This window comes from Haplochromis burtoni, unplaced genomic scaffold, assembly GCF_018398535.1.
Source record: "Haplochromis burtoni strain Fernald_Lab_line unplaced genomic scaffold, NCSU_Asbu1 Contig_85, whole genome shotgun sequence".
Classification (NCBI taxonomy): domain Eukaryota; kingdom Metazoa; phylum Chordata; class Actinopteri; order Cichliformes; family Cichlidae; genus Haplochromis; species Haplochromis burtoni.
The window spans coordinates 66316-90856 of NW_024582446.1; the positions used below are offsets into that span (position 1 = coordinate 66316).

Here is a 24541-nt window from a genome sequence, read left to right on the forward strand (position 1 = left end):
CTGACAGTAATATTAGCCTTTTGACAGACTGGTCAAGTGCTTTTCAATAGTTTTAACTTCATGCAGTCCCTAATAGTATACTCCCTAATAGTTTTCACTTCATACAGTCTACTTCTAAGGTTTCTCCTCACTGTAAAAATAAAAAAAGATGCGGATGCGGTGCATTGATTAGCGCTGTCACCCTCACAGCAAGAAGGCCCTGGGTGTGAATCCCAGCTGGGAGCTTTCTGTGTCAAGTTTACACATTCAGGTTTAACCGGTAATACTAAATCAGCTGTGGATGTGAGTGTAAATGGTTGTCCGTCTCTGGGTCTCTTCCACAGTGTTTTTTATTCTGTCTTTTGTCCAGGTCACAGCAGACAGCTGCCCCTCCCTGAGCCTGGTACCCCTGGAGTTGTTTTCCTGTTAAAAGGGAGTTTTTCCTTACCACTGTTGCCAAGTGCTTGCTCATAGGGGGTCATCTAATTGTTGGGGTTTGCTCTCTATTATTCTAAGGTCTTTACCTTGCAATATAAGGCGCTGTTAAAGCAACTGTTGTGATTTGGCACTATATTAAAAACTCAGTGGAATTAAATTGTCTCACTGTGTTAGCCCTGTACCAAATTGGCAGCCCGTCCACGGTGTACCTTGGCTCTCACCCTATGACAGCTGGGATAGGCTAGTTCTCCCCAAGACCCTGAATCAAATAAGCGGAAGAAAATGGTTGGCTCAAAACACTTTCATGATTTATCACAGAATTACCATCATTAAGGTAGAAATGTGGAAATCAAATTTCCATGCCATCTGCGTCCCATGCTAATGGTGAGCGGCACTGGACTGAGCTTTAAGAAATCTGACCCTTTTTCACCTGCAGCCGATATGCATATTCCTGCCTTTTGCTTGGAAGTGAAGTAACAGATCCTAGAAGCACAGATCAGGTGTATGCAGAGTGCAGACTCAGTTTGTAAAGAGTTCTGGGCACAAAGCCATCCACCTGGCAGGACCCCCGACAGGGAGGTGGCCACAACAGAGACCTGCCAGCTCCCAACAGAGGCCCGTTGCCAGGAGAGAACTTGCTCCTCCCCTCGATTTATTTATTGCACTCATCAAGGTCATAGCCAGTGTGTCTGCCGACTGAGAGCAGAGCAGGAGAGGCACGTGGCTGAGGGAGAGATAGGACAAAAAATGGAGTGCATGTGTGCTGTGATGGGTGTGTTGGGGGGGCTAAGTGATATGGTTAATCTCCATCTTGGCCTAAAACCTACCTGTCAGCAGTATTTTCTCACAACAATGCCCCACTGATTTACATCGCTTTACATGGTTGTTTTATCTCCTGGTGCACTGCGACTGGTGCTGATTTAGTCCAACAGAACAAAAATCTGATCTATACAAAATAATTATATTTGCCATAATTATTTTGTCAAATTATTTCCTGAAAAATAAATATTTGAGGCATTCTTCAGTACAACATTTCCTTTTTGTCCTAATTTTCTTGCATCCCTCTATTATAAACGACTTAATCCCGCTAATTTTAACTGTTAATGTGGCCATATTTTCAAAATGAACATGAGTAGAGTAATAAATTACATGCACTAATCATTTTGTCTGTTACGTTGTACAAAGTCCAATAAATGCAGCGAACATTCGCATTCGAGAAGCTGGCAGCAGAAACTACTTGTGCATGGAGAAATTATTAGAAAAACTGAACAGACAGATTAATAAATAATTGCTTCTTTAATCTAAAACTGCACACTGGGAGCAGAGCCTGTTCTTGTCTTATTAAAAAGTTAAATATCTGGGCCTTTTCCCTAAATTTTTAATTAAGTGTTGTCTTCAAGATTAGTTTGTGAATTCATACTGTCAGAGCTGCTGGTACATGTAGTCTACGTTTTGATGTTTTAATGAACTGCTGGATGAGTCGAAACCTTTGGGGTAAATTAAATTTGTATTCTTTTATATCCTACTAAAACGGCACATTGTAATTAACTTAGAGGATAGCATAATAAATGTAAAGTGATCCACTCTTCTTTTCACTACATTATCTGGTAATTATCCCTTTCTTTTTTCATTACATTTGCAATTTCATTTTTGTCATATGGAGCACGCTGAGCTTTTAAATGCCAACTGCTTCTGCATACTGAAAGCATTTGGTAGCCCAAACTGAGGCAAAATAAGCGACATATTGCATGCATAACAGTCTGCATACTGTGTCTCGCATAAATGTTAACAGTGGAGATCATCATCACTTTGCAGACTAGTCTGTGCAGCAGCATGAAGGCACCTCTTCGAGCCCAGTGTTACTAATCCTGGCAGCATCAGTCGACCTACTTGGTCTGACATCCATTTACGGTTCATTACTCAACATCTTGTACTTGTCACACGCCCAGGATTTTTTCTTCCTGGAGCCACACAAGACTGATCAAAAGATAATAAACCTCAACTAAAAACTGAAAAAAAAAAACCCAAATGAAAATGGCCAAAATCTTACATTTAGTTGGGTGCTCCAGTTTCCGCCTCCCTCGTTTCTTGCGCGGCGTCATCAGGCAGTCATCATTGGCTTTCTCCAAGTCCTGTTCTTCCCGGCTGGACAGGAATCCGTTCTCTTGAGGATGACTCAGACTCTGCCCCTGAGAGCTGTCCTCTGCACGGCAGGAGGAAGGGTCTCTGGGAATCCCATTCTCGACTTCCCGCTTCTCCTGTTTTGGGAAGCAGGCATCGGGCATCCTGTCTCTGATCCCGCCCATGTCCCCATTGAAGACCTGTGCCATCGCCATAGTGTAGCTGTGGCCTACACTCGCACTGTCTTTAAGAGAGCCACAGCTCTCAACCTGCTGAAAGGAAAAGGGGAGGTTGAAATGTTAACATCCTGATGATCGATCATCCTTAAAGATTCTTACAGCTGTATGCTATAAATTGATATTTTGAAGTGTACAACAGAGTTGTGCCTCAGCAGTCATGAAATATGACTGGATAGCTGGCTGTGAGATAAACACAACCTTTCTGAATTTACAACAAATCATCCAGTGGATCTGAACGACCCACAATAAAACAGTTGGCACTATCCGTGTCAGGATAAGCACTTTTCAGGGGTGGCTAAATGGCCTTTTTCAAAGAGAATGTGAATGAAAGCATTCATCTCTTTCATATTAGACAAGCCTAATTAAATTTCCTCAGCTCTATCTGGACAGAATCAAACATGTAGCTCAGCTCCGCACGTATTAATCAGTGAATTATGGCAAACTTATAAACTTCAAAGCTGTGCCAGTAAATGTGCTGTACAGCCATTAACTTGCAAGAAGGAAAGGGATTACATTACAGTTCATCAGGTACACTAGTGCACTTTTTGTAGTCATGTATTCATCATTACAGCAGCACGGAAATATGTTGAGAATGTTGGCTGTTTGACAATGGGAAGGCTTTTTCTCCGGCCAGTTTGGAACGCCCAGTCAAGTGTTTCATTCTATAAAGCGGAGTAAATTCAAATAGAGCTGACCTGAAGCTGAAAGTTTCAATGGCAGGAACTCAGTCATCAATCCTTAAATAAAACACCAACTATCTTAGAAGACCTAGAAAAGTCCTAAATGTTTGAAGCAATGTAATAGTGCCTAAAAATAGCCCTAAAAACCGAGTTAGTGAGACAGTCCCACTATAGGGTCACTGAGGGGAGAAAGTGGAGTGTGTCTTGTGAGAATAGACTGTCAGCAGTTACGACAGTATCTGAAACTTTTATCTGCAGGTATTTACAGAAGTTTGAGGAAGGGGGAAAGCAATGCCTCAGGAGGCTTGTCTGTCATCGGACGACGTTGAGCAAAGATCCTCTCCAGGAAGGTAAGGATCAAATCCGTAATCTGATTCTGACAGTCTGAATAAGCAAACACAACTTAAATCAAGTTTTAATGTCTGTGTAATGGATGCAATGCAAATTATGAGTGGCAGACATGCAAAAGAAAAAAAAAAGCTTCAGTGGAAGTTGCTCTGAATCGTAAAACAAATCTACAGCAAGCCAAAGTCGGTTTCAAAGCATTCTTCAGAGGCCGCAGAACTCTAAACGACTTCATCACTGTAGTAACTGAGAACAAATTAACTGTAAACTGAACAATTGCACTCCTACAAAGAACAGCTCTCCAGTAAATCTCCTTGACACGATGAATGAAAACAACCCAGAGCTCAGACATTATTAATATTCTGACTCAGTTTACTACTAGAAAAAGAGGCTACATGTGTGTGTGTGTGTGTGTGTGTGTGTGTGTGTGTGTGTGTGTGTGTGTGTGTGTGAGGTGTGTGTGTGTGTGTGTGGTGTGTGTGTGTGTGTGGTGTGGTGTGTGTGTGTGTTTGGGGGGGGGGTTACGCAAATATCACACACATGCAAAAAAAGAAGTAAGCAAAGAGAAAACCCAAAAAACTCATATTCTCAGACACACATACTAGCAACACACAGAACTCACAGTGGAAAGAATTACGCAACAGATTTGTGACATAGTTAACAACATGTGGCCCCTGCTACAGGTCAAAAGTCAAAGTTGGTAAATCAGGCAGCTTAGACAGAGAGAGAGGTTGAAAAAATAAAGACTAATTACCTCAACCAACTTACTGCTACAACATTCACACACCCTCATAGAACTAGGTGCAGTAATAATATGATTATAAAGGTTTCTAAAAATACACATTGAAATTAAAATTAAATGCAGATGTACGGCTGAAAATATGAGCTAATAATTCATTACACTGCCTGATAACTTCTTACGTTATTCAATTAACAGCAACTGGAAACTGTTATGCGAAAAGAGGTATTTTGCTGCCTTTCTACGTGTTATTATCATTGATTGAAGATCTTCTGTTTCTGGAAAGCTAGCCAAACAGGAAATATTAAGATGTTTATGGAAGTTTTTCTTTATTTTCAGGGTTTTTTTTTTTAATACCACTCCAGTGTTTGATCTGTTTAACAGAAAACCAGTCATCACATTTAACAGGCAACAGGGCTTTTTTGCAGGCAAGTTTTTGTTTGGATTTTTTATATTTTAGCCTGAAACTTCAGAAATTCATCAGTTCAAGTGAAACTAGTGCAGTGCAGCAATAAAGAAGCTGGGTGCCCTAAAAAAGAGCTTAGTCATGTTACTTTGTTCAGGCAGGTTTTCTAAAGGATTAGCTCAACATCTTTCCAAGCAAAACCTGTTTATTCATGTTCCTGCCAAGTGCTACGTTCTCATGTCTGTACAATAAGAATTAAGCTATAGCAAGTATTTTATCAAAAAGACTTTACACACCTTATACAAACTTATTCTATACATATAATATAGTCAGTATATAAATGGCTATCTGTGTACAGCTCCTAAGCTATGCTAACATCCTGATGGCTTTAGTTTCATACTCACTTTGTTACCTAGTATATTGATCTTGTCACTGACCACTTAAAAAGAACGCAAATATATGTAAAGAGCAGAATGAGTGAGTATGTACACAATAAGGACAAAAGTATAGACCTGAAGCAATGGGGCTAAGATTCAAAGATTAAGAGGTTTGACCCAATACTTTCACCCATATAGTGTGCATTGATAAAATACATACACTTTTGTAGAAAGGACATTTCTGAGAATTTCTCTCCACTGTCTTTGTCAATGTGGGTAAACGCAACATACGAAGAGGGCTAAAGGCTTGTTTACGCTATCCTTTCCAACAATTACCTTCTGTTTTCACTCAGCTTTTGACAGTTTGCATGGAAAACAACATTTTAAAACCAATGTTCCATGTCAGCCTCTTTTCAAAAGAGTCAAACAAAAAAATTAAAAGAGGCTTTCTGACAGCATTTGAAGTTGGCCAATCTGGCATTTGAGTGACTCTTTTATTCAGAGAATAACAACAACAACTGTGAAACATCTATGTGAGCAGAACGCCTGGTACACATGGTCAATCCCCCACAGCTGTGAAAACACTCAGTGAGGCGCCCCGATTCTGCGTACGGCTTTTCTTAATCAGTTATTGATACCACTCCTCAGCTTCTTTAAATACAGGGGCACAAACCCTCTGGCATATCCCCTCCAATCATACATTATCTGTAAATATTTGTCTAATCCTTTTTTTTCCTTTTTGGTTTGTTTATTTGAACAGTGAGAGTTAATTAAGATGATTTTCAACAGAAGCTTATGCAAATGATAACATCTCAGGGAAAGAAAAAATACCCAGAAACATGTTGGCCCTTAGAGTCATTATTAAATCGGAGCTTTTAACTACACAAGGCATCACAAACAGACTGCAAATGGTGTTAGTGTAGTGCATGCATGTATCTTGGAAACAAGGTTCAAGAATATGTCATGTTTATTCATGAGTACAAAGGAGTACACGTTGTGTCTTACAGGTTAACAGATTTCTGAAGGCTAAAATAACACTTGTTTTTCTACTGAAACTGCTTATAGGTGCCATGTGCAAAGACAAAACAAGAGCTTTCATTATAAACTGGTACATGCCTCAAATAATGTGGCGTACAGATAAACGATTACTTGACGATGAGGCAAAAACATGGCGAAGGGAAGAATAATATCAAACATTTTTAGATGGGCTTTCCTTACAGGCATTTCCGGCATTATAATCTTTCTGCTTGAATGGAATGATGAGATTCACTCAGTACATCGGGCTTATAAATACCAGTGAATGAAACCGAATATGGCCAGGTGGGATTCACAAGAACAATCATGTTGAAACTGGTCAGATGGTTAAACACATCGTTCTGACGATGCTGGAAAAGGGCTGAATTTTGAAACCAACAGTCTAACAAGCACTTCACGCGATGACTGGCCAGCTACAGTATGTGAAGGTGAAAAGGCAGCCATCTGTCCTTCTGCCTTCCAGGAGGGTTTCAGTTCAGTAGTTTCAGTTCTGAAACAGCAAACCTTCGGTTGTGGTTGGACAACTTGAACCCATTTTGAGTTCTAAATTTATTTCTTTGCAACTTTTTTTTTCTTTTGACATTTGACACTGAAGGCAGGAAACAACGCAAGTCAGCGAGGAGGCTGATATGTGACAAAGTGAAGTGGCTGTCTCGCTCAGAGATGAATTACAACAACAGCAACAGTGAACATTTGAGCATTTGGTACATGTGGTCAATTCCCCACGCAGCTGTGAAAGCACTTACTAAGGTGCCTTGATTCGAAGTAGAGTGTTACTATACCAGGTATTAATACTAACTCCAAGCTGCTTTAACCTCCTAGGACCTGGCATCCACATATGTGGACATCACATTTTGTGTTATTTAGACCAAAATACTCAGTTTTGCTCTACAAGGGCCTGATATCCACTTACGAGGACATTATACTGCTACTGTTCTATCAAAATTTTAAACGAATATCCTCATATGTGGCTCTTATTTTTCTTAAAAACAAAAATAAGTTTTAAAAAAAAATCTGGTAATTCTTTGTTTTTACATTCATCGGGCCCCAATGTGACCAAATATCAAAGAGAAATTAAAAATGCATGCTGTGGAAGAGTTTGGGTCTTAGGAGGTTAAATTTACTTACACAAGCCCTCTGGCACATCATCTGCAAATATTTTTCTAATCCTATTTTTGGGTTTGTTGAATCAGACCTAATCACTGCAAAACAAGTATGCATGCGTGGACAAATGTAATTTGTTTAGACATGTCAACACTCACTGAAAACTGCTTGCGTTTTCTTCCAGGCTTGCTACTTTTAGGTGACTTCTCCTCCATCAGGTCTGAGTCCAGTATTGTTCTCTCACCCTATCAAGAAAAAATGCATGCCACAATTTAGACAAAGTACCTGCAGCTGCTTGGGTAAAGATGCATGTAACACTGAATGATTTAATTAGTGCATTTTTGTGTACAATCAGCTAGATGGCAGTTTCACCTCCACCAAAGATGCAGCACAAGTGATACTAGATCTATAGGAAACAGAGACAACTGCACTACAGTGAAACACTTGAACATTTGGGAGGGCTGGAGCAGGTCCTCCAGTGTCTTTGGTTGAGTGGACAATGAGACAGATAGAAACTGAATGACACATTCCTTTGAAGTAGGCTGAAATGAAAGCTCCTCGGACGCAGTGCTGACCTTCCACAGACAATTCCCTCTTGACACCGTTACAAAGACATAGATCGGCCCCCACCTTCCCCTGCTGCAATTTCCCTTTGATTAATAAAACTGTCTACCCCCAGGAACAAAGCCCCATGTCTGCCATCACCAAGTACCCCTGGGGTTGACGGGAGAAAAGATGATCCTAATGTAGATGCTTTGAGTTTCAATATTGACTGAATAGAACCACCAGTACCAGGTTTGAATGCAAATGAGAGTGCAACGCCATTCCTGACAGCTGCAGTGGGGGGGTGGAGGATGGAGGGCCGGGTCCTTATTAAATTCCTTCAGTACTGAATGTGAAATTCCATCAAAGATAAATGGGGTCTCTGCACTGTAGGCATTCTCCAACCTCTGCTGACATGTTGATAAGTGTATGTATGTCTAATCTCTAGTGAGATGGCGTAGTACAACATGATAAAATGTTACTATGAGATAGTACAAGCTTTTGTCTATATATAATGGGTGGAGTTAAGTCTAGCAAGAGGAGTTACTGAATTACGGAGGTAAAGTGGTATAAAACATTAATAACTTTAAGAAGCAGCAAACCAGAGTAAAAGCAGTCTCCAGTGCATATCCACAGTTAATTTGTCATCTTAAAGACATTTAACTAAAAATTACAACAATGAACATATGAAACTACGTCGGATTTAGTGTATTTCAATATGACACAGAATTACTGTGCTATGCAGACTATGGACCCATTAGTGACATATTCATATCCATCCCTTGGAAGTATCAAACTGCAATTAAAGATAAAAGCAATTATGGCATTCCTTTAACCTTGGATGTTGGATCTCATGTGCTGGGAATTTTTTCATACCTGAGCTGTCTGCGCTTCATCAAGAAGGTGATGCCATGAACACAATCCTTCAGCAATACATGGAGTGGAAGGCTGCGGCGCGTTCATGGATAGAGCCTGGTGGGTTTTCTATGTATGGCTTATTTAGGGAGTCATAAATACACAAGACATGTTGCCATTTCAATACTGTTTGTGTGCAAAGGTGGCGCTGGCATGAATTCTCCAACTTTCCAAGTGGCACGTTGACTTGAATGGGCATTCCAGCTAAAACTTAAGAGTCTGGGAACTTCCTGCTTCCGACAGAATGCAGGATAACTGTGGGACTGAAAAGCGAATCCAAGGTGGAAATGCCTTGAACCTTAATTATTTCACAATGACCAGTAGGAGGCGACTCTTGTAGTTGCAAAAAGAAGACTTGCTGTATAATCTATGAGTAAATGGGCCTACTTCTCACTCAATTTATGACCTCAGTAAACACTCTCCTACTGAGTTTAAGACCTCATTCACTCATTTCGCGTGCTGTTTAACACAGCATGACGTTCATTTTTTAAAATTATGGTTCCATTTACAGTAAATTAACAATAAAGCAGGTTATGCTTTAGGATTTGACTCATAGTGTGGTATTTTGGTGGGGGGGGGGATTGGCTGTGGTTCAGGAGGTAGAGTGAGTGATCTATTTTTTGGAAAATTTAATCCCTGATTCCTCCAACTCGAAGCATCCTTAGACAAGATACTGAACCCCAGGTTCCTCCCGATGTATTCTTTGGAGAGTGAGTATATGAATGCTAGGTCATAAGTGTTTAGGAATAGAAAAAAGCACTTCTATGAATGTTTGTGTAAATGGTTGAGGCTTATAGTCAGTGTTGGGGAGTAACGGAATACATGTATTGCCATTATGTATTTAAAATACAAAATATGAGTAACTGTATTCCGTTACAGTTACCCTTTAAAAAGAAGAGTGGAAAAGTACGAGCTGTCAAAGAGCAGAAACGGGAGATGAAACCATGCAAATATAATAACAACCACTGCAGCCAAAAAGAGTGCCTGATGAGCCCAGTTGTAAGTAAGCTATTAAGACTTGACTGTACATTGTGATCGTATTTTCCTCTGAAACAATAAGTTCCGTTTGAGCAGCCTTTCAACGCCTCGCTCTGTCTCTCGCTAGCAAAGCGGACTCAGACAACAAAGTAAAGCTAGTTTTCAGCTACAAGCCCGACATGAACCCGATGTATTAGCCAGAGGTCCTTTTACAACGATTCGGAGCCGCTGACCTGTTCTATACACTCGCGGAATAGTTTTCTATATGAGATCGCTGCAAAAAGTGCAGCCTTGCCTAATGTCCACCTACTGTTACTCATTTTATATTAAGATTCAAAAATCTAGTTGCTATTGGTATGGAGAGTATACTTCAGTTATAGTAATAAATCACACAGCAATAGTACATGCATGTAGTTGTAAAAAGCATGATAATATATTAAGTAATCCAAAGTATTCCGAATGCATTTCTCTCATTGAGTAACTTAACGGAATATGTTACAAAATACATTTTGAGGAATGTACTCTGTAATCTGTCATGGAATACATTTGAAAAGTAACCTTCCCAACACTGCTTATAGTAAATAAGAAAGCAAATTGAGTCCATATATGCTCCTGTTACATTTTTTTAAACAAGATGGCAGCAGCAAAATGAGACTAAGCAGCCCACAAATCAACAAGCTGCTTCAAAGTGCATGTGCACGTCTTTTACTTACACTGCATGACTTCATCTGGTCTTCCACCCTGGTGTTACATGAAAACATTTACCTCATAGATTATACTCTAGTGTCATAATTTATTCTGGAATTAAAGAACAGGAAATGAGGCCACAGGATCCATTCAGCATCAGATCTAATTAAATCATTTCCTTTTATCAGCACAAAGGGTTCAAAAGTCAATTAAATGTTCAAATTTAAACACTTAGGGGGTAAGGGGTTCTTGATTTGGGCAAAAAGATTACAAGCTGCTAACTGGGCCTTGGAGTTAATTATTCTTTCAACTGCTGTCTCAAAAGTCAAAAATTAACCTCATATGTTAAACCAAAATGGACGGGATTTCCTTCATTTTCTCAGAAAATTATTTAAAGAGGAACAATTTCATTTTAGCCGTACAAAATGTGCCCTTTGACGATGATCTTGTCATGTGAAAAAAAAACTTGCAGTATGCAAAGTGAGTTTTTACAGTAGCCTTAGTGTTGAGCATATTTCATGAAGTACCTGGTAGCTGTGACATTCTGGGTTTGAGTCAGTCCTACAGTAAAATCTGCAACTCATCCGATTCTGTGCTGATGAAATACTATAACTATATAATATGTTTAAAAAAATACCATAAAAGTACCACAAGGTCTACTAAATAATTTAAGGGCAAGGGGTTTTAATCATTATAGGCAGTTATTTCAACCGTCTGGCCACGTTTCGCCCTCAGTGTCTGCCATAGCCATCAATGCTCCTGGGAGATAAACTAATTTGCATAAGGAAATAGATATAATCAAGGTAAATGATACTCTGATTGATGGGCAGAGGATTAAAACTGGAAGAAATGGTTATAAAATAAGTGAAAATAATGACATTTTTGTTAGAGATAAGCATTTGAACGGTTATTTTTACACGTAGATTTGAAACCTTTTGTAAGAGAATGTGTTTTGATGATGGTTCCAGTTCATTGTGCGATCACTAATAGAGTGCCTGGTGCGTCGGTTTTTCCCTACCAGGGCGGCAGAATTTGCATAGATAATAGCACGTTTTGAGTGCAGCCTGGTGTGCAGGCTCATTTGGGAACCACTTACATGGATGACACAATTCAGTGGTGCCTGGCTATCTCTGCAAGGACAGCACAGCACAGCGCTCCTCCAGTTCTCTGTTAGAGAGCTCAGGCTGAGGTCCTCCGACTGAGGACAACACGCCATTTTCACATTCAGCTTCGCCCTAATATTTTCTGAGAAAAACAACAAAAAAAGCCTGGAATATAATTTGTTCTTGCCTGGAGTGAACCCTACTACATTGTCAATATCTCTGCACTATTTCCGTCTGGGTAGCCAGTTATTTAAGGCAATGTCTGTTGCCAGGCAACAAGACTAAGGGCAGTACTGTGTAATGGGAACACAGAAGAAGAGGACAGATCCCCCCAGCAAAAGAGCTGTCGAGCCATTCCAGCTCCATCTCAACCTACACCAGCCAACGCCCACGTCACCAACCACCATTATACCAGTAAATGTCACAGAATACAGCTGCACCTCCCAACAGCCTCTTCGGTGCCGCTGCTATTGCTGCCACACAGGTGATGCTGCAGTTACACAGGGACTGAAATTACAAGTGCGTCTGCATCATGAAAGGTGACAAGGCACGTCACGTGCTGTTAGATTCTACTGTAAAAATTTGCCTATTTCTTCACTGAATAGAGGAATTCATTGCAATGAGGTCTGCTCTAGCAATTCTTTGGACTGCACAGATTAGTGAGTGTGGGTTAATGATTAACGGGAATCGTAAAATTGAGGAAGATTTGAATTGGTTTTGGCCTGAAGTGACTATAGAAATCAATCCAATCCACTTCCTTTCATTTTTAAGGCTCTATCTGTGTAACAGCACGGTCATAAAAAAATACAATTCATGTACACATACTCCGTGCCAAGATCATATGAAAATACAAACAGGCAGTGCATGCTATATCACTGCAGGACGAGCTCAGGGGTGAATAATGTCTTTTTAAATCAGTGCTTCCGAAGACATTAAAAGAAGCACTTTTCAGTGATGGACGATCAAATCCAATTCAATCTTGAGCTCAAGTCAAGTGATTCAGAAACCCTCCCGACATCTTTTTAAAATCACCAGATCATGAGTTAAGTTCCGCAACGTGTCAAGTGACGCATTTGTTGTTGTTGTCACACACGTGTTTCTTACCATTGGATTTCCAGGTGAATCAGCAGTGGTGGTGGTGTTGGTGAGAGTGTTGGACGGCATCATTGAGAGTCTTATGAGCTTATGGGTAATGTCTGATGATGGGTAGTGTAGATATGGACTTTCACGTTAAAAGGAAGTTGAAAAGTTTAAAAGAAAATAAAGCAATGACGGATGATCCCCTCTTCTTCCTGCTCTCCTGGAAGTTAAAAGAAGAAAAGCAATGGTAAGATATGTTCAGCAAGTTTGTCTTTAATGTGTTGATTCTTTAGTTTCATGCAGACTAGATAATCCAGTGACATATTTTATGTATCTTCTCTAAAATGAAGTTGTTTTACCCCGAGCATCAGCTTTCTCTTTGCTGAGTACACGTCATGTAGCTATAGGACCCTCACAGGCTTCTATAGATACTGTATGGCCACTATATCCTACAGGCCCCTTTACACCACATGAATGTGTGTTGTGCAGTAGACGACATGAACTGGGTGCATCGTGCAGCCTGAAAATAAAGAGCGCGATGCTCCAAACTAAGCGCAAAAATACTTGTATTTTTGTGGGGACATTTTTCAAAATTCATTAATATTTCATTTCCATCGTGAGAGTCTGGGTTAAAGTTACTCCAGCGGTCTGCCTAACGCGCAAAGCGAAGCCACAGTTACACTGTTTTGCACTCGTGGAAATTTACAACAACAACAAAAAAACAACAACCTATATTCGTACAGGATGTGTTGAATCTAAGGGCTAAAATGAGACTGATGACACTCGGTTGTGATTAATTTAAAACATGCTGTATGTAAAACACACTGCCGGATTTACGTCCACGCTCGTGGAAAATAAATGTAGGCAACAACCAGAACGTGTTAAAAAATAATTTATTATAAGGCCACACAGGCGTTCAGTGTCACCGCATTTCCATGCCATCAGCCTGCAATCAGGCCACACGCTTACACCATACTACGATCGACTGATGTGCATATATTATTCAACCGGCTATGCGTTAAAAATTGCAAAGTTTTAGACGTCTTTTTACAGCAGGGGAAGTCTGCAATATGACCCAGGGGATTGTGGATCTTTTACAGGCCACGGACACTGAAGGATAACCCCCCCGTTATTTCCTTTAATGAGGCCACAGCTTTGAGAAGCCGCGATGCTGGTTCCGTGCTCCAAACCCGGTCAAGTTCACATCTCGACGTCCAATCAGCACATCTGCAAAAAGCGAACCCTAAATCGCTATTTCCCCATTTCCATCGAGCGCCTTCCGGTCGTTCACGTTTTTTGTTCACATAAAGGTTACCCTTCCTGCGTGGTTGCTCGTGGCGGGTTAAACAAATTTACATGCGTGAGTCACTGTGTGTCATTACCCGGTTTTCCCAAGTCCCAGGCCTGACCCTTTTTGTCTCGCTTGCTCCCGGAGCCTCCTTCCTCTTCTCTCCCCGTCCTCCACCTCCCCAGCCGGCCAGCTCTCTTCCAGATGCGCCGCTCTGACTGCAGGGGCCTGAAGTGTGCCTGCTTTTCTCTGGGTCCTAGAAACAGTCATATATCGTGGACTCAACACATTTGCAAATATCTACATTTTTGCACGATAATAGGGCTGGGTATCGTCACTGATTTATATAATCGATTAGATTCCGATTCACAAGGTCCCGATTCGATTGGATTTCGATTGAAATTTTGCGTGAGATAAACAGCTTAAAAGTAATTTCTTCGGTACTAAACAGCAGAAATAAGCAATAAGCAAGAAAATTATGCAGAAAACTGAGATTTAAGATGGGAAACTATTCTTGAACTACACTGACAGAGAGAGAGAGAGCTGTGCAGGAAGTGTGATTTTATCCTGGTGGAAGCAAAACAGCAAAAATTAGAGTAATTAATGACCATATTTATCAAATTTAAAGCGTAGTTTGATCTTCTTTTACTGCTGGTTCAGTGCATTTTGGTCGGAGAGCGACAAAACCTGCACCATCAAAATCTACGAGGTGTCGAGTCTGCGCTTTGTGTTTAAGTCTTTGTGTTAATAAGAAAATCGATAATTGAAACCCAGCCCTACTCCATGTGTATCCCCCGAACATTTGGGATGCCTTCATATGTTTATTCTTGAGTATTTACCAAAGCTATTATAATTAACTAAACGAATATTTGGGGAATGCGTCTATTGAGATTTGTGTACATTATAATGTGTGCATGACTGTGAAAATAAATGAAACTAAACTGAATTGAATTGAAAACAAACACTCAAAGTAAAATTTTTAAAAAAAAAAGCTCAATTGGAAATGCAAGTTTTTAGTAACTCTGGCCTTTACCTTATACTCTAACATGAGACAGGTAAAGGGGAATCCTGTATAACAAAGATAATTCAGGCTGGGACTCATGCTACCACACTGTGTGCACTGAAGACCACAAGGCTGCAGGGATGCCTCTATAACTTTATTTACAGGTCTACGCATTATTGCACAATTGGAACAATACTATGCTTAGTTTCTAAACTGATTTTACACCAGAGACATTTTAATGGTCCAGATGTCCCCTAAGTGCTGCTCTGGTTGGCCCCAGTGATGTGACCTTAGGGTAAAAATAAGCAGTAAACCAAACCACATTTTTACCACTGCCCCCTTAGAGAGTCCCTTAGAGAGCCTGTGCCAAATGACAATATGCACTTGCAGTCATAACCAGTCCTGAGCGGTTTTGTCCTTTATGTGTGTGTGTAGTCCCCATCTCATTTTCTGCTCATTGCATATTCAAAAGATTGTCCAAATCTCGCATATTAAAAAAAACCTGATGAACCAGATCATTTAAAGCTATCACCAGCAGCTGTTGAAATGCCATGCACGTAAAAGTGACACACTGACGAAATATGCAAGATAAGTTCTTAAATGTATCAAAATACACAAATACTAAGTTGAGAAAAATGAAACAACCAAGCATGCAAGAAGTTTCCTGTTTGGAAATGATTGTTGCATTTTTAGTATTGGCACTGAAACACACAAAGGCTTGAACTTGTTCAAATGTAGTGTGTAATACAAGTAATACATGTGTAATACAAAATAATGACAAAACACACACACACAGGAACCTGGAGAGACTTCCTAGTTTTTATTTTGTTTCTTTTATGGGCCCCCTGGTGGCTGTGGGGCCCCAAGCAGCCATGTAATTAGCTAATGCCTGAAGCCAGCTTTGGGGTCTGGTGAAGTAACACTTGTGTCATCTATACCTATTTTAATTAAACTGCAATGTGTGTTTTACTTCTTGACGCTGGTGTAGACTTTTTCTTTTAATGCCCCACTTTTTTTTTTTTTTTTTTACATATTTATGGATTGTAACATTCCCTGCACAGTCTGTTCATCCCTGTTCAGACCCTTCAAATTACTCGTAAATGTGCCTTTGTTAGATTTAGACATTTGTGATTCCTTTTTCATTCTTTTTTTTATCCTAGATTTCTTATTCTGTACGCTAATTGGTACCTGCGATGCTTTGTCTCTGGTATCTAATAAGGGATGGGAGGACAACAGTAGCCTTCAATCCTTTCTCGGTCAAATCAACAGTTTTAGAGAAGCAGACAGTTCAACTGGCGAAACGCAGTTGGGACTAATAAAATGTTCAAAGTTTCACTGTGATGCCTGTAAGCGCTGGAGTGGAGGCTGTGACAAATCAAAAGTAATTTCTGTGAAAAAACTTTGGTACGTTTCCTGTAAAAGAAAGTTTACTTAAACAAAGACAATTTAAAGTCATTTACATTATGCATTAATACATAATAATAATAAGGTTTTTAAATGCAAATTACAAGAACAGAACATCAAACAAAAGGAAATAAAAACAAGTTTAGAGATGTAAGAGTAGGATAATTCATGATGAGCTTTTAAGGCTCAGCTGAAGGCAATACACAATATTAAAGGTATTAACATTTAGTATCTGAGATCTTTGCTCGGTTTTACTCAGTAACTTCTAAGTCCTTGTTTAATTTGCCCCCTGGGAACAGTTAGTATCCTTTATATCGCAGTAAAGAGTCACATTAGTAGGATTTATTAAGATGGCAAAACAACACAATAAAAAAGAAGCTGGACAAAGGTATGAGTTTAAAAAAAACAGTGCAAAGGTCTAAGATTCACTTTATTTCAAATGTATCTTAAATTAAACGTGCAAAAATGCATGCAGTATATCAAAATGTTTGGGACTATAGTCCATATAGAATTCTTCATCTTGCACCATGTCTGTGGTTTTATCATTTTCATTTTATTACTCACTATTGCAAACAACCATCTATACCCGTACATGCCACTAGACGCAGTCGCCCAATGCCAGATTCCGGGAAGGCTAAATGTTCACCGAACAAATCCCTTTGGGGCAGCTTGAAGGCTTTTCATGGGCAATGAGGAAGAGAGGACATGTGTGCGTAGTTGGCAGATGTGGTTCACTGATATGGAAGTAGCAATGGCTCCTCTTTCTCATAGTGTCATTGGGACTGAGTGGTTCATCTGAGGATAGCAGCAGCAAGACGATGGCACATGACCTACAGACATAAGCAGCGTGCTGCTGGCTAGTGGACACCCTTTGTCTATTCGTGGAAACCCCAAGAGGAGGATACTGAGAGGTCACAGTGTCCTGACCTCATGTCAACTTCATAGCTTTTGATATGATCTACGCCTGAAGTATTGGGAAAAAGGCCACACTCTTTTTGATATAGAGTTTGGTGGGCTTCAGTTTTTGCTCGGTTATTCTGTTTCTCTGCTTCTTGTTTAAAAGAAGATGCTGAAAAGGTGGTCGTACACAAAAGATTAAAATCAAGGGTACTCACACTTTCTTGTGTCTGCAACTTGGAAATACTTGTGTAAGGTTGGCGAAACAAGCAGAAACTGAGATGTAAAGAAAATAGCCTGTTAAACAAGTAAAATATGGATGGATATTACACTGTAGACTTACCTATATTAACAAAGGATGAAACACTCATAAGACAGCAAGTGATGATTTGTCCTTAAATACACATTGGAGTAAACATTTTTTTTAATCTACTCTACATGAATGAAGTGCATATTAAATAAAAGGGATGTGACCAACATTACTTGCAAAGTTTATCTATTTCCTTGAACTCTATACTTCCTGTATTAAGTGAAATACATGTTAAAATAGCATAACAGCATGTGTCTTCACCACTAATGCATTGAAATAAAGGAAGTAATACTTTAAATGTGTAAGAATGACCTCATTTACAAGTGTGAACATCAAACTAGACAAAAAAAGTGATCAAAGAAACCCAACTCAACATTTGCACTGCAACAAACTTGCAAGTACATTTCAGGATTCAAAAGCAGTTATCTTAATGTTTCTATGCTACAATGAAACCTAAGACTTTTACTGCCCCTATTCTTTTAATTGGTATAATTAATGCTGGAGAACGTAGTCTAATTAAAAATAATAATACTGCTATGTACAATTCAGCAATGAAACACTAACTAAAATTAGTGAATGAGATTTTTTTAAGAACATTCACTATAAATTAGTAGTGATGAGAGTGGCTATGAATGATGCTTCCATTATGTGTGAATTGTAGCCTCAGTTTCCTGTTCTTAGCTGACATGAGTGGCACCCAGTGTGGTTTTCTGCTGCTGTAACCCATCTGGTTCTAGGTAAGACATGCTGTATGCAAATTTCTGCATACCTCAGTTGCAACGAGTGGTTACTTGAGCTACTGTTGCTTTACTGTCACCTCAAAGCAGTCTGACCATTCTCCTCTGACCTCTGGCATCAACAAGGCATTTTCTCCCAGAAAACTGCCACTCACTGGATATTTTCTCTTTTCCTGACCATTCTCTGTAAACCCTAGAGATGGTTGTGTGAGAAAAAGACGACAGGCCAGCAGTTTCTGAAATACTCAAACCAGCCTGGCAACAACAACCAAGTCACCTAAATCGCTTCAGTATGAACTTCAGCACGTCATCTTGACTATGTCTACATGCATAAAAGCATTAAGTTGCTGCCGTGTGCTTGGCTCATTAGAGATGCATGTTAATGAGCATTTGCCAGTGAGTACATGTTACTTGCCACCAATGATAGCTGATGTATGCATCAAGTGATGATAAATAAAAAAACGTGACCAGCCGCAGCCATATTTTAAATCTTTTTAATATATCTCACATTTGATTTATTTACAAAAGACAGTGGCTTTGTGACATAAAACTCTGTTTTGTAAAATCAACATGAGAAACAATGGGTACCAGAAGCATAACCATACAGAACACATACATAGATAAATAACATCAGGGGAGCGTTGTCGCCGAGGTTGTCCTCGTTACACATTGTCTCTCTGCAAACATTAAAAGGATCACGATGTATGCACCTCTGTGTGACCAGCTATGTTATAATTGTATTACCCCGAGTTTGGTCTGACAGGGTATGTACATACAGTATTGCCTCTGCGTTGGTTAAAATGACATCAGTGACTCTCTATCAGTAGATCTGGAATGTGTGTGTGGTTTTTTAAATTATCTTTTTTTCTGAAATATTTAATATCAGTTTGTTTTTGTTTGGGGATTTTTTTTTCCCCCAGCAGATGAAATCATTAAATACGAACATCTTCAGGCATTCTGTGAATAAACTATGAACAACAACGTACTAATGCAGATATACTTTGATATATACCTGGAATTTGACACACAATGTCTGCAAACAGTTTGGCACAAATGTAAAGGCTGAGCATGAGTAAGTTTCCCCCAGAACATAATAAATAAATAAAATCAAAAGCTAAAACAGACATAAAGGCTGATAGTATTTGCTGAATGGTTACTTTGTACAGCACTCTACAGAACAGCTACAGGCACGAACTGAAAGAACAAACGGAAAGCTCAATTTTGCACCGGAATGCATGGTTGAAATGACGGGGAAGACAGGAACTCGCTAAATTTTTACCTGTGCAGTTTTGTAATTTTGGGACCTTTGACGCTGGATCAACTTTTTGACAGCAGGGGTCCCAGAATTGTACTTTACGGCACCTGCTATATATTATATTTGGGCAATTATACAAGTGAATCCTTATTCCAACAAAATCATTACAATAACGATACTCCACTAATATTGTAAACCATAATAACAGTAATGATAACGCAGAGCAGAAAAGAGAACTTAATGAAAAACGTCACATTAAGAACAACAATAACAGAGGAGTGTCTTTTTGTTGTTTTTCTTGACACAGTGTAACAGGTTGTTCAAACCCTATACTTAGCTTATAGCACAGGCTTAATTTACAAATCTCAAAGCAGAAAAAAAAAATGTAAATAAATAGATCACACTTTTTGTAGTTTAACTGAGGCAGACTTTACCCTGCGCTTCTTTCTGGGACTGAACACATCCCTCTTAAACTGCTCACCAACGTTTACCAATCAAGCATTTACTTAAAAACCCGATGTTGCCTGTTTTCATATGAGATGAAAGGCTACTCTGAAGGACAAAACAGTGAGCTAGACAAAAATGTAAAATTAACTGAGACTCACTCTACTAGTGACGTAGGATAAACTTCCTTTCATGTTAACAGCTGCCTCCTTAACAGGCGAATCACTCTGCTTTTCCACAAAAAGTACAAATTCACACACAGACAAACTATATTCAACAACATGCTTCACTGAAATCTCCTTTTCTTTGAATCCAATAAATAAAACAAACTTGACTTGTTAGAATGTGAAACTATTTTGGGAAACTTCAACAAAACCAGTGACCACAACTGCACTATTCTGCAGTTAAATCCTCCATCTTCAATTAACATTGATCTTAGTTTGTGGCAAAAGATTTCTTCATGTTACCATCACATTTCACCTAAATTACCTCTGCAGTCCCTGAGCACCTACCTTCATTGCACATACACATTGTCAATATTCTCGAAATAACAAAATAAAGCTATTAAAACATTATCTACTTGCTCACTAAAACCTTAAATCCTCAAATTTTATAACTCAAAACTAAAAGTCAGTGCCTAATTCATTACTATTTAACATCCTGAGGTGCTTCTCTATACTTTAAACCAGTGTATCCCAACCTTTTGGAGCCACGGCACATATTTCCCATTAGAAAAATCACACGACACACCACCAAACAAAAATGTCACAAAAAGCATATTGATCATTTTCCCCGGCACCGGCCATAGCGGAATTGGTTTGGTTTGTCCCCAGTATACCTTTTTTGCTTTCTTCTGACCACTACTCATGCTAGGGCAACCCATTTAATTAGAGCAGCCAGTTATACTGCCCTCTAGTGGAACAGAATGTAATAGTTCTGCCAGTCGCTGAGTACTAATCAGGTGGAAACAGATAACGGCACACCTGATCATTTCTTACGGCACACCTATGTGCCGTGGCACAGTGGTTGGGAAACACTGCTTTAAACAATAAATACTGAGGCTACCAGCTAGTCAGTGTCATTTGCAAGGAGGCACCATGCTGTGCTGAGCGGTACAATGCCCTTCAGGTGGTTCAGTTTTCACTGGGAGGAAACAAGGCTTGGCTCATTATTGTGTATAGAGCAGCCCCTCGGTTTGTAAGCGCACAGCCCTCTTTATTTGCAAGGGTTTGCTCACTGAGAGCACATTAGCAGCAGAATAGTATAGACTCATCGAGTGTGTTTACATGCTCCTGATATTCTGGAAACAACAGTGCTAAAAGTTCCATGCTATTCCTTATTCATTCCAAGATTTTTTTTAAACGATTAAAGGAAAAATTCAGCCTTGTGGAAACTGCACCTGCTTGCTTTCTTGCCAAAAGGAGAAAATCAAAATCAGTGTCAGATGTGTACTCTGGTCTGGAAGGTAAATGCAAGACAATAGCACTCCTTGCAATCACTGTGGTCGCTGAAAGGTTGCCATGGTCACCAGCAGTTTGCATCAAAGACTTGTCTGCAAACATTTGCAAACTACTCACCAAGCTGTAGCGAAACTGTTTATAGTAAAACAGAAACCAGAAATGGAGAACTTATGCCGTCAAAGTAAAAGTTGTGCCTTTTGAAATGTGTTAGTTGCAGACGATAAGGAAACTTTGATTTTTTTTTTTCTCACACTTTTCACAGCATCACTGTTGCTTGCAGACAAATTACCATCTCCATTGCAAACTACAGGTAGCCAGATAAAGGTTTTTGATGCATCACCTTATGTGCAACTAGTTTCAATTAGCAACCAGGGGCTCGTTGACTGGTTTCTAGACCTGTGTGAGTCAGGCTTAAGCCAGTATTCTTGGCTAGAAGCGGGTGCTCAACAGCTAACTTGGTTTTGCTTGCTTTTAAATATTCGTTGAAAGAAAAATAGAAAAAACAACCAAATCTAGTGATTTTATTTTATTTTTCCCAGCTAAGTTAGCTATTTCCCAGGAAAAAAATTGCGTTGAACTATTTCTTAGACAGTTTTTGTGATTTTTGATTGCCAGGCCAATGGCTTCTGACAGACCAGCTAACCCTCCTCCGGCTTTTATACTAGATTAATCTAATTTTGTCCCAGCTTAATCCTTTCATAGCACTACGAGAAAGGAAATGAAATATTCCTTAATATGAAGCTTTTCTCCAGGCTGTGACCAGAGCATAGAGCGTCTTTGCTATTGGAGACTAGAGTGGCAGAATACAGATGTGCAGGTAAACACACTCAGCATGAATTCTGAGGCAGGACACTTCTGACACTCCAGCTGTCATCATAAACCCACAAAGAGCTGGCATAGTGTGTGTGGTACAGTACCTTTATCAAGACACGAGTGCAACGTCATGCAAAAAATATCAAAACAGAAAAAAAGAAATGCTAGTGCTAATCATACAAAAAGCAATGACAGGGAACATGTGGTGACAGCAGGTCGCCTTCATGTCGGGGCATTCCCAAGGTCATGTGTGTACAGAATCTTATATACAGATGATCTGCTGCGGTGGAACAGTTGGGAGAGAAAGCACAGCAAGCCATTCCTTAGCAGTCATGAGGGAAATCATTGGGTAATTACAGCAGTTTTTGTTTACAGGACAACATACATACTTGCTAATTATACACATCTTGCTACCAGCAAGGTGCGAAGAAACTTTTTTTTTTTTCACATAGTGAAATCCTGTTAGATTACAGCATGCATTACTCTACGTGCTAATGCCAGGGGGGTTCTTGTTGTTATTGTTGCTGATTCTTCCCAGTTAATGACTGTATGTCCTTACAGGATGGGATGGTGTTCTCTTTCCCTCAGTGCTTCTGTAATCTCACTGTGCCTGGATACACAAACAGAAGAGCTTGTTGACAGCCCGAAGAGTCTAGATGAATTAGTTGTTTTTTTTTAAAAAAAGAAAAAAAAAAGAATGTGGCAATACGCCACAGTGCATCGCTGCTTTTGGATGAAGTGTGACAGAAGGAGCCCAGTTCGAAGAGCCAAACAAGTATATTTTTCTTGGCTGATAAAGGTGCCATGCAAATATTTAGTCGGAGCCAATCATTCAAATCCAACAAATGAAGAAACAACACAGTCATTGTCATCAAAAGCTGCTGTTTCTGCAGTAATTTTATATTATCCTGTCAAATTTTGATTGATTTTATGTTGCAACAGAAAAGAAACCAAATATTGCATAGTTTGGTCTTGGCCAATCGTTATAATTACTATTACCAGACTTACCTCTGTCTCCACCATTCCTCATGTTGGTCTCCTCATCCTCTGCGCCATCGTCCACTTTAAAAAACAAGAACTACATTTCAGTGACAACAGTCACAGATATAGCAGAAAGAACACAGAAGTGCCTTTTTTAAGATAAGAAAAAAGGACTGAAGGCGAAGAAGAAGAAAAAAAAGCTAAAAACCTATTTTGTCTAGACTAACCTGAGTGAAGCTCTTTCACCAGTGACGACATGGTGTTTGTGATTGAGTCAGCAGCAACTAAAAGATCATTCCGAAGATTTCTAGGCACACCTGAGGAACAGAGAACGGAGAAGACATCAAATGACCAGTCTTGGAGTGTAACTTTGCGTAAGTATAATCTGCTTCAAAATCCTCTTTGTTTTACTGGTTTCAGACGCACCCTGAGCAAAGGCCTCCAGCACATCCCCTCCCACACCTGCCAGGCAGTCCTGTGGTGTGTGAGTTGGGGTGGACCCAGCCGAGGTGGAACGTATGGGCATAGGCATTGAGCAGCCTGCACCGTGGCTGGGAGAAGAGTGAGGGGAGCCTCCAGACTGTGACTGCAATGGATAAAACCATTTATGATAGTTACGGTAATCATCAGCACATTACCTAACCTCCAAACGTAGGAACCACATGCTGAAAGTTCACATGCAAGAGGGTAGAGCACAACTTCCAGGGAGCACTCTAAAAATAGTAGCAAAGTTGAAATTGGAGAGGTATACAACCAGATAAGCTCAAAGAAGAGACTGGCTACATTTACATCAGGATTTCTGATATTTATGTGTTTGACCCTGGCAGGTACAAAGACACTAGCTGACCGGTGTCACCAGGCATCTTCTTCCAGAAGCATAATAAGCGAAAAACATGGAATCTATGCTTGCTAACCTTTAGTGATTCTACAGAAAGAAGATAAAAAAACAAAGAAACCTAAATATCAGCCTAACATCAACTAATCAAATTCTCGAACAACCAGTTTAAATAGATGATGCTCTATTGGGATCACAGATTGCAGCTTTAGGAAACCTTTTTGCTTCTAAAGGTGACTTCTAATGAAATAAATCTTGACACAGATGTGACCAAAAGAACTTAATCCTTACTGGGAGAACAAACAAACAAACAAACAAACAAAATATTGGCTAAAAGCCACAAAC

General features: G+C 39.6%; 2 protein-coding genes across 13 annotated transcripts in view; both read right to left on the bottom strand.

Annotated features, from left to right (window-relative positions):
- Positions 1–14283, bottom strand: part of dnmt3ab (DNA (cytosine-5-)-methyltransferase 3 alpha b) — a 51601-nt gene extending 37318 nt beyond the window's left edge. For 3 of the 8 annotated variants that reach the window (XM_014334752.2, XM_005925962.2, XM_014334750.2), the window contains exons 1-4: positions 14152–14282; positions 12794–12989; positions 7622–7708; positions 2468–2810 (exon numbers count right to left, since the gene is read on the bottom strand). In XM_014334752.2, coding sequence (XP_014190238.1) covers positions 2468–2810; positions 7622–7708; positions 12794–12856 — 493 coding nt within the window. In that variant the 5' untranslated portion in view covers positions 12857–12989; positions 14152–14282. Of the gene's footprint in view, positions 1–2467; positions 2811–7621; positions 7709–12793; positions 12990–14151 lie in introns of all 8 variants that reach the window. The other 5 variants (XM_042222365.1, XM_014334751.2, XM_042222369.1 and 2 more) reach the window with 3 other exon arrangements.
- Positions 14284–18886: 4603 nt separating this feature from the next.
- Positions 18887–24541, bottom strand: part of dtnbb (dystrobrevin, beta b) — a 38681-nt gene continuing 33026 nt past the window's right edge. For all 5 annotated transcript variants that reach the window (XM_005925969.2, XM_014334754.2, XM_014334753.2 and 2 more), the window contains 4 exons: positions 23788–23947; positions 23589–23678; positions 23389–23442; positions 18887–22990 (listed from right to left, as the gene is read on the bottom strand). In XM_005925969.2, coding sequence (XP_005926031.1) covers positions 22965–22990; positions 23389–23442; positions 23589–23678; positions 23788–23947 — 330 coding nt within the window. In that variant the 3' untranslated portion in view covers positions 18887–22964. The remainder of the gene's footprint in view (positions 22991–23388; positions 23443–23588; positions 23679–23787; positions 23948–24541) is intronic.